The sequence below is a fragment of the Nuphar pumila genome, chromosome 7 (assembly GCF_984573655.1).
Source record: "Nuphar pumila chromosome 7, dmNupPumi1.hap1.1, whole genome shotgun sequence".
In the NCBI taxonomy this organism is placed as follows: Eukaryota; Viridiplantae; Streptophyta; class Magnoliopsida; order Nymphaeales; family Nymphaeaceae; genus Nuphar; species Nuphar pumila.
Window position 1 is genome coordinate 112316662 of NC_143255.1, and position 15379 is coordinate 112332040.

The 15379-nt window shown below is 37.0% G+C and overlaps 1 protein-coding gene across 3 annotated transcripts in view; it reads left to right on the forward strand.

The window, feature by feature from the left end:
• Positions 1-14225, forward strand: part of LOC149832961 (uncharacterized) — a 74516-nt gene extending 60291 nt beyond the window's left edge. For all 3 annotated transcript variants that reach the window (XM_090014804.1, XM_090014806.1, XM_090014805.1), the window contains exons 9-11: positions 13596-13652; positions 13731-13789; positions 13868-14225. In XM_090014804.1, the coding sequence (XP_089870930.1) occupies positions 13596-13652; positions 13731-13789; positions 13868-13946 (195 nt within the window). In that variant the 3' untranslated portion in view covers positions 13947-14225. The remainder of the gene's footprint in view (positions 1-13595; positions 13653-13730; positions 13790-13867) is intronic.
• Positions 14226-15379: the final 1154 nt, after the last annotated feature.

Below are 15379 nucleotides of genomic sequence, written 5' to 3' on the forward strand. Positions count from 1 at the left end.
CTTGTAGGATCTCTGATGTATCTGAGTATTACCAGATCAGATATATCCCATGCAGTCCATACTGCAAGTCAGTTTCAGCATGCGCCTACATCCGTTCACATGAGTGCCATCTTACGGGTCGTAAGATACATAAAGGATACTCTAAATAAGGGAGTTTTTCTGTCCTCTTCCTCTAACTTAAAATTGATTGCTTATACTGACTCAGATTGGGGAGGTGACCCAAATAACCGTCACTCCACCACTGGTTTTTGTGTGTTCTTAGGAAACTCACTAATTTCATGGAGATGCAAGAAGCAACAAAAGGTGTCGCTCTCCTCAACTGAAGCTGAATATCGTGCCATGGCCACTACTACCATGGAGATTGTTTGGATTCACCAACTACTAGAAGACATGGGGATCAAAATTGAAGGACCCACCAAGCTATGCTGCGACAACAAAAGTGCAATCTACATTGCAAAGAACCACACCTTTCATGAGCGGACTAAACACATCGAAATGGACTGTCACTATGTTCGTGAAGCATATCTCCGAGGAGTGATCGATCTCCCTTATGTCACGTCCGAATATCAGTTGGCAAATTTCTTTACTAAAGCCTTGTGCGCTCAGCGGTTCAACTTCCTTCTTGGCAAACTATCGGTCATCTTGCCCTAAGTTTGAGGGGGGGTGTTAAATTATGTAATCAAACTTGTAATTTCGTATATATATTTTATATATATAAGGTAATACATATACATATATATAATATATGTATATGTATTTACCAATTATATATATAAAATATATATAGTCATTAGTAAGGGTAGTTTAGGAATTTTACACATATTCTTTTTCGAGAATATGCTTTTTTGTATTTTCCTTTTTTTCTTTTTCTTTATTTATTTTTTGCTTTTGCATTTAATGCATTGTACATGCATTGGGAGGGGCCCAACCCACTAGTCGTTGGACCCCTCCAACGGTCACATTTGTGACCGTTGGAGGGGCTCCAACGACTATGTGGAGCCCCTCCCAAGGCCTCCTCCAAAGCCCTATATATATGGGCAGCTCCTCTTGTATTTTTTAAGGGATTTGGGATTATAGCCCAACCTCTTTAGTGTTTATGAAACTTATGGGTGCAAGTGCACATTTGTGATTCGGTGTGTTGTGTTTGTTGTGCACAAGTGTTCTTGGGTGTGTATGTTCAAACATTTATTCTTAAGTTTGTTGTGTTATCGGCTAAAGTATCTTGTTGAAGATACTTTTACAGATTTTACTCGATTTACATGAATTTACTTTCTAAATCGTAAATCTAAGGTTTTCTCTTTTTTCAAAGAATTTCATGCAATGGTTAAAAAACAATTTTTAGGAAACCTTTCAATTCTTAGATCTGACTCGGGAGGTGAATACATGTCCAATGATTTTCAAACATATTTGAAAGAAAATGAAATTTTTCATCAACGTTCTTGTCCAAACACTCCGCAACAAAGTGGTCTTGTAGAAAGAAAGCATAGATACATAATAGAGACAACAAAAACTCTATTAGTTTCCAAAAATATTCCAAAATTTTTTTGGGCCGAAGCTGTTCTGATGTCAACATATTTAATTAATAGAACACTCTCAGCTTCTTTGAAAAATCTTTCTCCTTTTGAAAAACTTTACAATATGTCTCCCGACTATAAAAGACTAAGAGTTTTTGGATGTAAGTGTTTTGTTCTAACTCACAAGAACGCTAAACTTTATTCAAGGGCAATTGAATGTATTTTCTTAGGATATGGCGAAAAACAAAAAAGTTACCACTGCTTTGACTTACTAAATAACAAACTTTATATCTCAAAAGATATCACTTTTCTAGAAGAAGAAAATGGTTTTTCGCATAACCTAAATGAAAATATTGATTATTCATTTTTGTTTGACTTGTTACCTCAAGAAAAATGCATTGACAATCATGTTGAATCTATTGATCCTCCTGAAGCTGTCATTGAAGATCATATCGAACCTCAAAATAATGAGAATGGTTTTTCGCATAACCTAAATGAAAATATTGATTATTCCTTTTTGTTTGACTTGTTACCTCAAGAAAAATGCATTGACAATCATGTTGAATCTATTGATCCTCCTGAAGTTGTCATTGAAGATCATATCGAACCTCAAAATAATGAGCAACATGATTTACATGAAAATCTAAATGAAAATATAACAAGTCACACACAAGTTTATACTAGAAGAAATGAAAGTAATCTTCCTTGTGCTCTTGAAAAATTCTCTCAAAACGAATCGTTAGAAGAATCCTCTCAAAGAAGATCAAATCGTATTTCTAAAATACCTAATAGATTTGTATCTTATGATTCTTTTTCTCCTAATTTTTGAGCTTGTTTGTTAGCTCTTTATTCTTTTCATGAACCATCCCATTATAATGATGCCAAACAATATGCTCATTGGAATGAAGCAATGCAACTTGAACTTAATGCACTTGACAAAACACAAACTTGAGAAATCATTGATCCTCCTAATGGCAACAAACCCATTGGATGTAGATGGGTTTTTAAAGTAAAAACTAAAAGTGATGGTTCTTTAGAAAGATTTAAGGCTCAATTAGTAGCCAAAGGATATGCCCAAGAATATGGGGTGGATTATGATGAGACTTTTGTCCCTGTTGCTCGAATGACTAGTGTTCGAACCCTTATTGCAATAGCCTCTATTAAAAAATGGCTCATTTTTCAACTTGATGTTAAGAATGCCTTTCTAAATGGAGAGCTGGGTGAAGAAGTCTATATGGAACCACGTCCTGGTATGAATTTAAATGAAAACATCTTGAAATTAAAAAAGACATTATATGGCCTTAAACAAGCCCCCAAAGCTTGGTATGACACGTTTAGTATTGTATTAATCAAATTGGGTTTTATTTCTTGTTATACTGACACTGCTCTTTTTGTTAAGAAAACATGTGACTCCATTGTTATTCTACTTATGTATGTTGATGATATGATCGTCACTGGAAGTGACAAAAAGAGAGTAAATGATGTTAAAACTATGTTAAAGAAAACTTTTGATATGTCTGACTTGGGGTTTTTGAGATATTTTTTAGGAATTGAAGTGGCATATTCTCCTCGAGGATACATTTTATCTCAAATGAAGTTAGCAGCAGACATCTGTACCAAATCAGGAGTTTTAAATGAAAAAAAAGTTGAAACTCCTGAAGTTATAAACACAAAATTGAGACTTGAGGATGACTTTCTTCTTGAGGATCCTACTCCCTATCGACAATTGATTGGATCCTTTACTTATCCATCACCCGTCCAGATATTGCTCATGTGGTTCATGGTTCAAGTTAATTTCAACATGCTTCTACTACAGTTCACATGGCGGTCGTGATGCGAGTTGTGCGATACATCAAAAACTCAATTTCCAAAGGGTTTTTCTTATCCTCTTTTTCATCTCTTGAATTAACTGCTTTTACTGATGTAGACTTGGGAGGAAATCCCAATGATCGTATCTCAACTACTGGTTTTTGCATTTTCTTAGGAGAATCCCTTATTTCGTGGAGATATAAGAAGCAACAAAAAGTCTATTTATCATCCACTAAAGCTGAATATCGGGCCATGGCGATGACAACTATGAAAATTATGTGGCTTAGAAGTCTCCTCTGTGATATGGGCGTCTTCATTTCTTCCTCCACCAAGATGTATTGTGATAACAAAAGCGCAATTTACATCGCAAGCAATCATACATTCCACGAGCGTACCAAGCATATTGAAATGGATTGTCACTATGTTCGGGACAAATTTCTCAAAGGAACCATCACACTACCATATGTTAATTCAGAATATCAGTTGGCTGATTTCTTCACCAAAGCGCTTCCAACTCCGTGTTTTTTGTTTCTTCTTGGCAAACTTTCGGTCTTCTCCCCGTAAAGTTTGAGGAGGCGTGTTAAAATATATATATATATATATACATATACTTATATATATAAGTATATATATACATATATTCTTCATTTCTCAATTCAAATACCCGATAGGGGTATTTTTGTAATTCTCCATGTACTTTTTACTTTTAGATTTTTGTTTTTATTTTTATTTTCCTTTTCTTTTTTCCTTTTTTCTTTTTTATTTCTAAACATTGTAATAGGACCACTAGGGGCCCCACCTTCTAGTCGTTGGGGCCCCAACGGTCATTAATTATGACCGTTGGGGCCCCAACGACTAGAAGGGAGCCCCTATGTGGTCTTTCTCTCTACCTTTTTCTCCTCTATAAAAAGTGGGTTCTCCCTCTTGCATTATATGGGTTTTCAGCCCACTTTTTCTCACCAATATATTTTTGCCTCTAAGGCACTTTACCCCTTAGTGGGTTGTTTGCACACTTCACGTGCTTGTGTTCTTGGATCCTTGTTTGACTCTTTTAAAGAGTTCCGCTCACGTATTTCATTGTCCTCAATCTTTGAGAGAACTCTCTTACATGTTAAAAAGGGTTGACCCCCTTTAAAGTACATCAAAAGAAAAGATAAAAAGATAAGTATACCCCCTTTACTATAGGGTAAGTAAATAATAACTTTATAAACATACTTTACACATGTTTATACTACTTTATATTACATATACTTTCAATAATACTTAGATTGTTAAGCCTATCTTATTAGCTCAAATGTTGTACTACATAAGCACTCAAATGAACTCTTACATAAGCAGAGCCACGAGAAGCTCAGTTCCTTTCTCAGCTGTAGATGCTGACAAATATTTGACCTAGGTAGTCCTCTCTCAAGTACTTTAAACATTAATTCTCTTGCACAAAGTATTGACTATTCAAATTTTGTTACACAAAGCAGTTCCATTCTCTGTTGGAAGAAAAAAGTTTTAACTTAAAACAGACTAAACGAATTCAGCAGTTTCATCATCAAAGACAGAAATAATAAGATACAAGCATAAATAGAAACAAATTGCAACAATCATATTAATCTAGCTCCAAATTGAATTTTAAACTAGATGAGCACAAATGAGTTATTGTTTGCACATTAAGAAGACAAAATAACAAAACTAAACAAGAAAAATATCACATATTCTTCTAAGTCAAGTACCAACCACACAACTGAAATGGTTCATAAAAATCAATCAGTCAATACCAATGCCTTCAATATTTTCACCTACAAGCCAGCATATACACTTGAGTGTAAATATTTCATACCCTCATAGTGTATCCAAAACTTTCAAATACAGCCTAATCCACAATGGACAAAGCCAAGGCTTAAAGAATTAGCTGATCAATAAGAAACTTACAAGGTAAATTGCGAAAACTCCTAAACAAACAAATGATTTATGTAATAAATTCTGATCATTTCCTAAATATTCAGCTGATTATGCAATCAATCACCAATCATCTCCAAACTATTCCCTCGTTGCACTCAATCAACAACTAAAAAGGTACCCAAATTCACTCTTAGTTTCACCTCCATCGACCCGTGAAGCACAAAAGTCAATAAAGTGATCAAGGCACAAGCTTATGTTGAGTTTATGAACCGCCAAACCAAGTATACCAAAATTCAATCATTGATCCTTACAAACAAAGAAAAAAAATCAGAATTTCAAAGACATAGACACACCATCACAAAGAGAAGAAAAAAAAAACAAGAAACAAAAGAAGGAAAACATAATGGAGAAAAGAAGAAGAAACTGAGAAAAGAGGCAAAGGAGAAAAGCAGAAAACAAAAGGAGAGAGAGAGGAGAAGCAGAAAAAGAGAGAGAAGAAAAAGGAGCAGTAAATGAAGAAGAAGAAAAAGAGAGAGAGAGAAAAAGAAGGAAAACTACAGGAAAGAAGAAGAGACAGAGAAGAAGAAAAGAGGGGGAGAGATGAAAATAAAAGAAAAAAAGCCAAGTAGAAGAGGGACGGGGCAGAATCTTACCTGAGAAGTAAGGAGCTACGGATGTGCTGAACGAAATGATAGAGAGTGAGAGAGTGGGGTTGGGGAAGAGGAGCTGGGGATGAACAAAATGAGAGAGAGAGAGAGAGAGTAGAGTAGGGCACATAAGAAGGGGAACGGGGCAGCGGTGCCCACCCTAGCCTGGGGCACTGCCAGGTCAGGGTGGGCACTATCCACCTAGTCGTTGGGTTAGGGTGCGCACTACCTACCCTGACCCATTACCCCTTCAAGGGTTTTTTGGGGTCAGGGTGGGCACGTGCCCACCCTATCTGTAATGTGGCTCCACCTCTGCTTCTACTTTAGATGTGCAACCATTTGTTCACTATAGGCTAGACCAGTTGCAGCAGCAACATATCCAACATCTTCTTTCTTTGTCCACTTCTTCAATTGTTGCATCTCCTTCTAGTACCTTTGATTGTTCTTTTGCAGGTATTACATATTGTTACTAATATGTTGCTCATAATTAGGAAACTCCTCTTCACGAATTACTGCCTTCATATAAATGTGTATGTAGGGACAAAAAAATGCAATCTTATCCAAACATAAGAGAGTACAGATAATAAGAACATTCATTGTGTTGACAGAAACCAAAATAAATGGCTAACATAAGAAAAACAATGACAAATAAACTAGAACCAACTCTAGAGATAGATAGAGACTATCTGTCGGCAGAGAGAGACAGTCTTCTTCTTTTGCTTCTTCTTTTTCTTCTTCTTTTCAGCAGAGAGAGAGAGAGGGAAAGTGAGAGACAACGAAAGGGAGAGAGGGAGAGCGAGAAAGACAGTGGGAAGGAGAGACGAGAGGGAGAGGGAGAGGGAGAGACGAGAGAGAAAGAGAGGGAGAGACAGAGACAAGAGGGAAAGATGGGAGAGTGCCCTAAGTATCGGGCCTCCCTTCTTATTTAGGGTCAAATGGGGGCTTTGACCCCTATTTGATTGAGGCACACTTTATAGCCCAAGGTGTGCCTAGACATGAGGCGTGCGCCTCATAGCCCTGAGGCGTACGCCTCAAGGGCTTTACGCTTTTTAAGTGTGCCTCAAAGCAAAAGGTGCCTTGCCTTGAGGCAGGGCATGCTTTTGATATCATTGCTCTTGACCATTGCTTTGTGCAAGATCGGTCGTTAGGGGGGGAAGATTAGGACTGGACATAGCAAGACCACCTGTATTTCCTTGACCATTTGGACCAGATGTCTGAGGAAGTTGTTTGACATGATGTGGGTATTGCAATTTTGGAGTCATCTTTTTTGTGGCATCAGATTCAATGTTTGGGACATGTGTAGTTCTAGGTTGCAGTATATGTTGTCCTCAGGTATTTTGGGGAGTAGTTGTGCATACAATGTTTTTTATGAGATCAGGCATTGTGAGAGTTGTAGGTTATCCAAGGGTCATGCTCTCCATTTAGCCTTAAGAGTAGTTGAGTCTAGTTGTCCCTTTGAGATCATTCACTTTGATGTTTAAGGTCCATCCATTGTTGTCTAAAGGTGGGCCCATGTATTTTGTGATATTCATTGATGATTTTACTAGATATACATGGATATATTTTATGAAATCTCATGTGAATTGTTTGTTATATCTTTAAATCATTATGTGTATGTTGAGACTCAATTTGCAGCTAAGGTGAACACCCTTAGATCAGATTCAGGGGGAGAATATGTGGTTCTAAATATGTGTGAATTCTTATTGGAGAAGGGTATGGTACATCAAAGGTCATGTTTATACACTCCAGAACAGAATGATGTAGTAAAATGGAAAAATAGGCACATTCTTGAAACTACTAAAGCCTTGTTGTTCAATAGTGGCATGCCTAAGGAGTTCGGAAAAACAAAGGTCATGTTTATACACTCCATAGCAGAATGATGTGGCAGAAAGGAAAAATACGCACATTCTTGAAATTACTAATGCCTTGTTGTTCAATGATGGCATGCCTAAGGAGTTCGGAAAAAACAAACAGGAAAGAATTGTTCTATCCACAACAAAAGTGGAGTATCATGCAATGGCCCAGGTCACAAAAAAATATACATGGTTGAGGTGGTTGTTATAGGATATGGGTGTCACTGTTGAAGGTGCTACTACTTTGTATTGTGACTAAGTGCTATTCAGATAGATAAAAATCCAGAGTTTCATGAGAAAACTAAGCACATTGAGATAGATTGTCACTTTACTCGCAGGGCTTTCTTGGAAGGGATTATATCAGTCATACATTGGGACCATTAGTCAGATAGTGGATTGTTTTACCAAGAGTTTACCCTTCAAGACATTCCAACCATTTCTTTTTAAATTTGGAATGATTGTGTTCTCAACATCCCAAGTTTGAGGCGGAATGTTAAAGAATGTCATATTAGATGTATATGTGCTACCCTCATAGTTGTGTATATATGTTTATTATTGGGGGGCATTTCTGTAACATAGTTTATGGGCCTTAGTCAACTATTTCTGTCCTCTTGTGCAGCAAAGGGGGGTTGATCCCTATATGTTGTATATTATCATTCTTTTGAAGTAATGAAACCCTAAAACTTTTTATTCTTCTTCTTCTTCTTTTGCCTCTTCTATAGTGCTTGAATCCTCATGGTGCAATATATGGATGTACGTATGTATGTGTGTATGTGCTGTTTTGACTCAACGTGACCACATAGATGTGTTCAATATGGTTTGCCTGCTAAGAATTAGACCTTGGACCATGTTGTTTCTGACATAAGAAAATGTTTTTTGAGTCATGAAGTTTTTGTATGTTGTGGGCCATTGATTTTTAAGTCTTTAGAACTATGTCACATGGGTGCGGGTGCGGGGATGCAGCACTTTAAAAAAACTTGGGTGTGAGAGGGCAAAAATATAAAAAATTAAATATATATATACATAATATATATAATTTTTAAGTTTTAACCGTTAACAACAGTAACACTAATGAAATAAAAACACAAAAACATGTTTTTACAATTTTTTAGTTAAACAGAAAGTATAAACCACCTTTATGTAATTTTATAAAAGTACAACAATTTTTTATGAAATTTTAGAAACCAAACCTCAAAACAATAAATAACATAGGGTCCTAAAAGTAATATTTGATAATAAAATTGACTCTAATAGAAAAAAGCAACTTAAAAAAATATTAAAAAAACCTTGTTTTAAGAAAACGAAAGAAGGGTCTCGACCTAGACCTCAAAGGTTTCTGCCAGCGACCTCCTTCATCTCTGCCACCGAGCAGCGGTGCTCGACGAGAGTTCCCACCGATGATGTCCTCTGCCATCACCGAGCAACGCCACCCACCGCCGATGATGCCCTCTCACCTCTCGATCCAGCCCAACCACCACCGGTCAGATTCCTGCCAGTGTGACGTGCGTAAAAGATGACTAAAACCCTCTATTTTTTCCTTTATCCTCTGACCCTTACCCCCTCTATTTTTTTTTTGAATCTACCATTGATCCTACTGTGGTATGGTGTCGGGGGTTTGTCGGCCGTTGTCTTGGGTTTTCGGTAGTTGTGGTTGAGGGGTTTGACCGCCTTCGACCTACCAGAGGCGGCAAAGACGACGCCGATAGCGGCTTTGATGCCTATCCCTCTTTCGATTCCTTGATCTGATAATAAATCCCAAGACACACCCGCATCAGGTGCCGTGCGACACCTGGTTGGCCAAATCCCTGTGACATAGCTTTGGAAGACCTGCTTACATGTCACAAGCACATGATTCAAAACCCATTTTCTGCAAACAAACTATGTGTATCACATCTATAGGGTCTGATCTATAAAAAAAATTGAAAAAAATATGAAAAAGGGGATTTCCATTTGATGGTTCTCTGCGTGTGTGTCGTCACCTTCATCAATATCATTAATAAGATAACCTTTATTGTCATTCAATAACTTATTCGAAAATATCGTAATGAAAGGAAAGTAAGAGTTCGCCACTTGGTATTTGACAAAATATGGTCGTCCAGTTCCTCTAAAACCTATCACTTAATTGCCCCTAAAAGGGGTAGGGTTGAGTGGAACGAAAAAGGTTTTCCATGAGATGGCAAATGAAAACTATTAGTCCCACACGGATTGTGAATAAGTAATTGTCTGATAATGAGCAATGAATATCCATCTTCCTGCTATATATATATATATGTGTGTGTGTGTGTGTGTGTGTGTGTGTGTGTGTGTGAGAGAGAGAGAGAGAGAGAGAGGTACTTTTCCCATCTTACAATTTTGTTTATATATTATTTTGGTCTGGGGAAATTTGAGCAATTCCTGTGTATTTACATGAGAACCCCGAGGATCCTGTGTATAACTGTTTAGTTATACACTGTCGGTCCTAAGCCCGGATAAAGGAGGGGGGTTGCGGTAGGCCAGTGACAGACAACATAAAAACTTAGTCACACCCTATGAATATGAACCAATATGAGAATTTCGTTGGGGCGTTCCCTACTGAGCGACACGCTATACTCTATAGGCCCGAAGGCAGTGATAAATGGGCAAGGGTTGCTAGGTCGTCGCCCAGAAGAGACGCGTCACACCGGCGCCCGGGTATGGTGTCAAATAGGCAAGGGTTCCCTCACTTTGTTGGTCGGGTGGGGGTAAAGAAGATAGTTCAAGACCATAAAATTAGGCTAGCCACTTGGAACATAAGGTCTTTAACTGGTAAGTTGGTAGAGTTAGTAGATGTTATGTGTAGGAGAAAGATGGATATTTTATGTCTACAAGAGACCAAATGGGTAGGTGAGAAAGCAAAAGTGATAGAACCTTGGGGATATAAGATTTGGTATACAGGAATAAATAGGAATAGGAATGGAGTAGGGATTGTTATTAGTCGTGAGTTTATAGATAATGTAGTTGAGGTCCGTAAGAAAGGTGATAGGATTTTACTTATTAAATTAGTATTAGGTATGAATATTATTAATATTATTAGTGTTTATGCACCTCAAGTAGGTTTAGATGATTTCATTAAGCGTCAATTTTGGGAAGATTTAGATGGAGTAGTATAAGGGATATCTTATGGAGAAAAGCTTTTCATCGGCGGTGACCTTAATGGACATGTAGGCATTAGTAGGGATGGATTTGAAAGTATCCATGGAGGCTATGGTATAGGAGAAAGAAAAAAAAGTGGAGAAAGGATTTTAGATTTTGGTTTGTCCTATGATATGATCTTAGCAAACACTTGGTTTAGGAAAAGGGAGTCTCACCTAGTAACATTTAAAAGTGGGGTTAATACGAGTCAGATAGATTTTTTCCTACTTAGAAAGAGAGATAAGGGTTGTTGCATCGATTGTAAGGTTATATCGGGAGAAAGTGTAGCTACACAACATAGAGTCTTAATTTTAGATCTTAGAATTAGAAAATACCCCCAAAGGGATAGACATAGGATAAATCCTAGAATTAAGTGGCGGGCACTGAAAGGAGCTAAACAAAGAATGTTTGTAGAGCAAGTAGTTAAGGAAGTTGATTGGTGCTTCAAGGAGGATTCAGAATCAATGTGGAATAAGATAGCGGGTGACATGTGAAAGGTGGCTAAGGATGTATTGGGTGAGTCTAAAGGCGGTGCACCACTAGGTAAGGATACATCATGTTGGAACGAGGATGTCAAATTAGCTATTAAGGTTAAAAGAGAGTGTTATAGAAATCTAAGAGTCGTGATAATGAGAATTTGGAGAAGTATATGATAGAAAAGAAGGAAGCTAAAAAAGTAGTTCGAAATGCGAGGTATAAGGTATATAAGAAGGTTTATGACAAGTTGGATACCAAAGAGGGCGAGAAGGATATTTATAGGCTTGCAAAGATGAGAGATAGGAAATCGAGGGATCTGGGTATGGTTAGATGTATTAAATATGAAACACAAAGGGTTTTAGTCAAAGATGAGGAGATTAAGGAGAGATGGAAAGATTATTTTGATAAGCTATTTAATGGAAGTCATGCTCAGGATCTTGGAGACTTCTCCATTCATTTTCATGAGATGAATCGTGACTTCATGCGCAAGATTCAAAAGAAAGAAATTGCAGAGACTTTGAAGAAAATGAAATCAAGGACGGTTGACCCAGATGGTATACCTATCGAGGCTTGGAAATGCTTGGGTGAGAAAGGTTTAGAATGGTTGACAAATCTTTTTAACAAGATTTGACGGGCAAATAAGATGCCTAATGAGTGGAGGAAGAGTACTTTGGTCCCTCTATATAACAATAAGGGTGATATACAAGATTGCACAAACTATTGTAGTATAAAACTCATGAGTCATACTATGAAACTTTGGGAGAGGGTGATTGAGTATAGGTTGAGGAAGGTTGTCATGATATCGGAGAATCAATTTGGTTTTATGCCTGAAAGATCAACTATGAAAGCTATACATCTTGTTAGACAACTTATTGAGAGATATATAGAGAGGAACAAAGATTTGCATATGGTTTTTATTGATTTGGAGAAGGCATACGATAGAGTACGTAAGGATGTTCTCTGGTGGACAATGATGAAGAAAGGTGTTTCTCTCAAGTACATTAGTATAATTAAAGATATGTACGAAGGAATAATAACCAATGTCCGTACTTGTGGAGGGTTGACAACCAATTTTCCTATAACGGTTGGTTACGTCAAGGATCTGCATTAAGCCCTTTCCTATTTGCTATAGTGATGGATGAGCTTACGAGATCAATTCAAGAAAACGCGTTGTGGTGTATGTTGTTTGTTGATGATATTATTTTGATTGATGAGTCTAGAGTTGGGGTTAATGCTAAGTTAGAATTATGGAGACAGACATTGGAAGCAAGAGGTTTTAAGTTGAGTAAGAGTAAGACAGAATATATGGAATGTCGGTTTAGTAAGCAACGAAGTAGTGATGGGAGTGTAGTGAAGCTTGGTGAGCAAGAAATACCGGTGGATGACTGTTTCAAATATTTGGGATCTATCATTCAAAAGTATGAAGATGTAAATCATAGGATAAAGGTTGGGTGGATGAAATGGAAAAGTACAACTGCAATGTTGTGCGATCGTAGAATGCCATTGCGGTTGAAGGGAAAGTTTTATAGGACGACAATTAGGCCCGCTTTACTATATGGTACGGAATATTGGGCTGCCAAGAGACACCATATTCAAAAAATGAGTGTAGTTGAGATGCGTATGCTTAGATGGATGTCTGGAAATACAATAAAAGATAAGATTCGAAACGAGGGGATACGTAAGAAGGTAGACATTGCATCCATTGAAAATAAGATGCGAGAGAATCGTTTACGGTGGTTTAGACATATTCGGCGAAGGCCTAATGATGCTCCAGTTAGAAGGATGGAGAAATGGGAAAATATATTAGTTAAAAGAGGTCGGGGTAGGCCTAAGAAGACTTGGATGGAGATGATAGGAAAGGATATGAATGCTTTGAACCTCACCGAGGACATGGCATTGGATAGAAATGATTGGAGGAGAAGGATTCATGTGGAAGAACCAGAATGATTTTCTTTTTTGGTTCATATCGCCGACCCCAATTGTTTTGGGATGAAGGCGTAGTTGTTAATCTGATCATGAGAAGCATAACCTGGTGGTACACAGTCACTGTAACCATTAGAATCATAATTACGTTTTTTTTTTGGCCCACTTCTAGATTGATGTCTTTATGAAACTTCCTTTTATTTAAAGATCATCCAACTGTTAAAGCAAAATCAATATTTTGCAGCAATTCAAAGATGACCAGATTGATATTGGACTGCCACGTTTTCTTCTAAACATGCCATTTTTTTTGTTTTGCTTTTTGGCTCCAGTCGTATGAGGAATATCTACAAGCTCATGCAAGAAATAAGGGGTCATTTAGCCATCAGGTCAGTAGCTTTACCGAGGCTATTTATTCATTATGCTTGTCAAGCTGCTTTCTAACTTGTGGTTTGAACTATTTGCAGGCTGTGGGATCATCACGGCCTTTGCAGGTGAAATCGACTAGGGAGGATGACGATGATCAGTAAGTGCATGCCATTTGGTGTTGCTAGTGCTAAGTTGTGGTTGATCTTAACTAATCAAGTGTTTTTCATGCATTCAGATACTCGAAATATCTAGCTGACTGGTACAGTTCTCAAAGGAGCCGGTTAACAGGCACAATCACCCTCCCACACAAATAATTTGTGGTTATTCACAATCGAATTGTCAAATGGTGCTTGGCATGCGGATTGTTTGCGTGCTATCATCAACTGTTTTGTACAATATATTTGTATTAATGTGCAGTCCGAAAATTGATGACTAGTTTTTGCATTGATGATCGATGGAACATTAGGCTAAAACCGTTTTTGTTAGACTATATTTCAAAGTCTGTATAAATGTGTATGTTGTATTATTTTGGTAGCTCTCAATATGTATTTCAAACATCTACTAATCAAACTTTATTCATTCATGGCTAGAATGCTGTTGTTTAAAATGAAAAAAATGAAGGATGCGCTATAGTGGCATCCTTTTTCTTTTTACAGTTATGCTTGTCTTTTTTTCCTGACCTTCTTCCCCCATCCATTCAAAAGATTACCTACTGTATGTATATTGAATTCATGTAGATGGTACAAGGCATGTCCATGATGATATTGATCATGGGCTAAGATCAATAGTCGACTGTTTTTAGTGAAAATCTTAATGCTTATAGTGAAAGACTTTTCACTGCCTTCTCTCATGTTGATCATTTCAAAATTTGAAGTTTCTCCACTGATATGAAATCCAAGGAAATCTGGCTAACTGCTGTAATGGAATACGCTCAATCTGCTTGTTTAGAATAATTTTTTTATTTGCTTTCCCAGGGAGCCTTTTTTAAAAACCTTATTTCACAAGTTAAATTGTAAAATTTGCTGTATTTTGTTTGAGAGAAAATTCTCTTATGGTTTTCGTGCAGAATGCTTGGTTCCACCTGCTACATAGGCGATCAGTATTTTATAAGAGAAACTCATGAAAGATTTGTGGGTACTGACCCTCCAATTTTGTAAGCAAAAGTCATTTTTGGCTTTTTGTAAATAACTGATAAGTTTGTTGGCTTTTTGGAATTTACTCGCTGAGAACTTATTGTCTAGAGTGCATGCTTCATAAGTTTTTAATTTTGTTAAATTTCACAAACGATAGATTCCATCTTAATGTAAAATTTTTGGTTTGCACTTTAGCCAGGACCTTGGTCGGTTTACACATGGTTGATTACCTAGCCTTATGTAGCTTAACCATGTAAAGGAAACAGGCCAAACAAGTGTTTTTTTCATACCGATTGGATGTGCATAACACACAATAATCTTTTTATGAGAATCCATAACACACATAATAATCACATTTTCAAGACCTGTGTCCAACTTAAACAAAACGTTGTGTAAATTTTACAAAGAAATATTAAATGGTTTTAAATTAAAGTGCTTAAGATAAATAGTTTTTGATTATTTAATATAATTGGTTTGGTTATGGATGCATCTAGCTGGATGCAAAACCAAATGCAGGTTAATTTAGGTGCAGTCAACTCACTATTATCATTATCATCATCAAGCCTTATCCTAACTATATTGGATCAACAAACATATGATCACTTTTTTTTAAA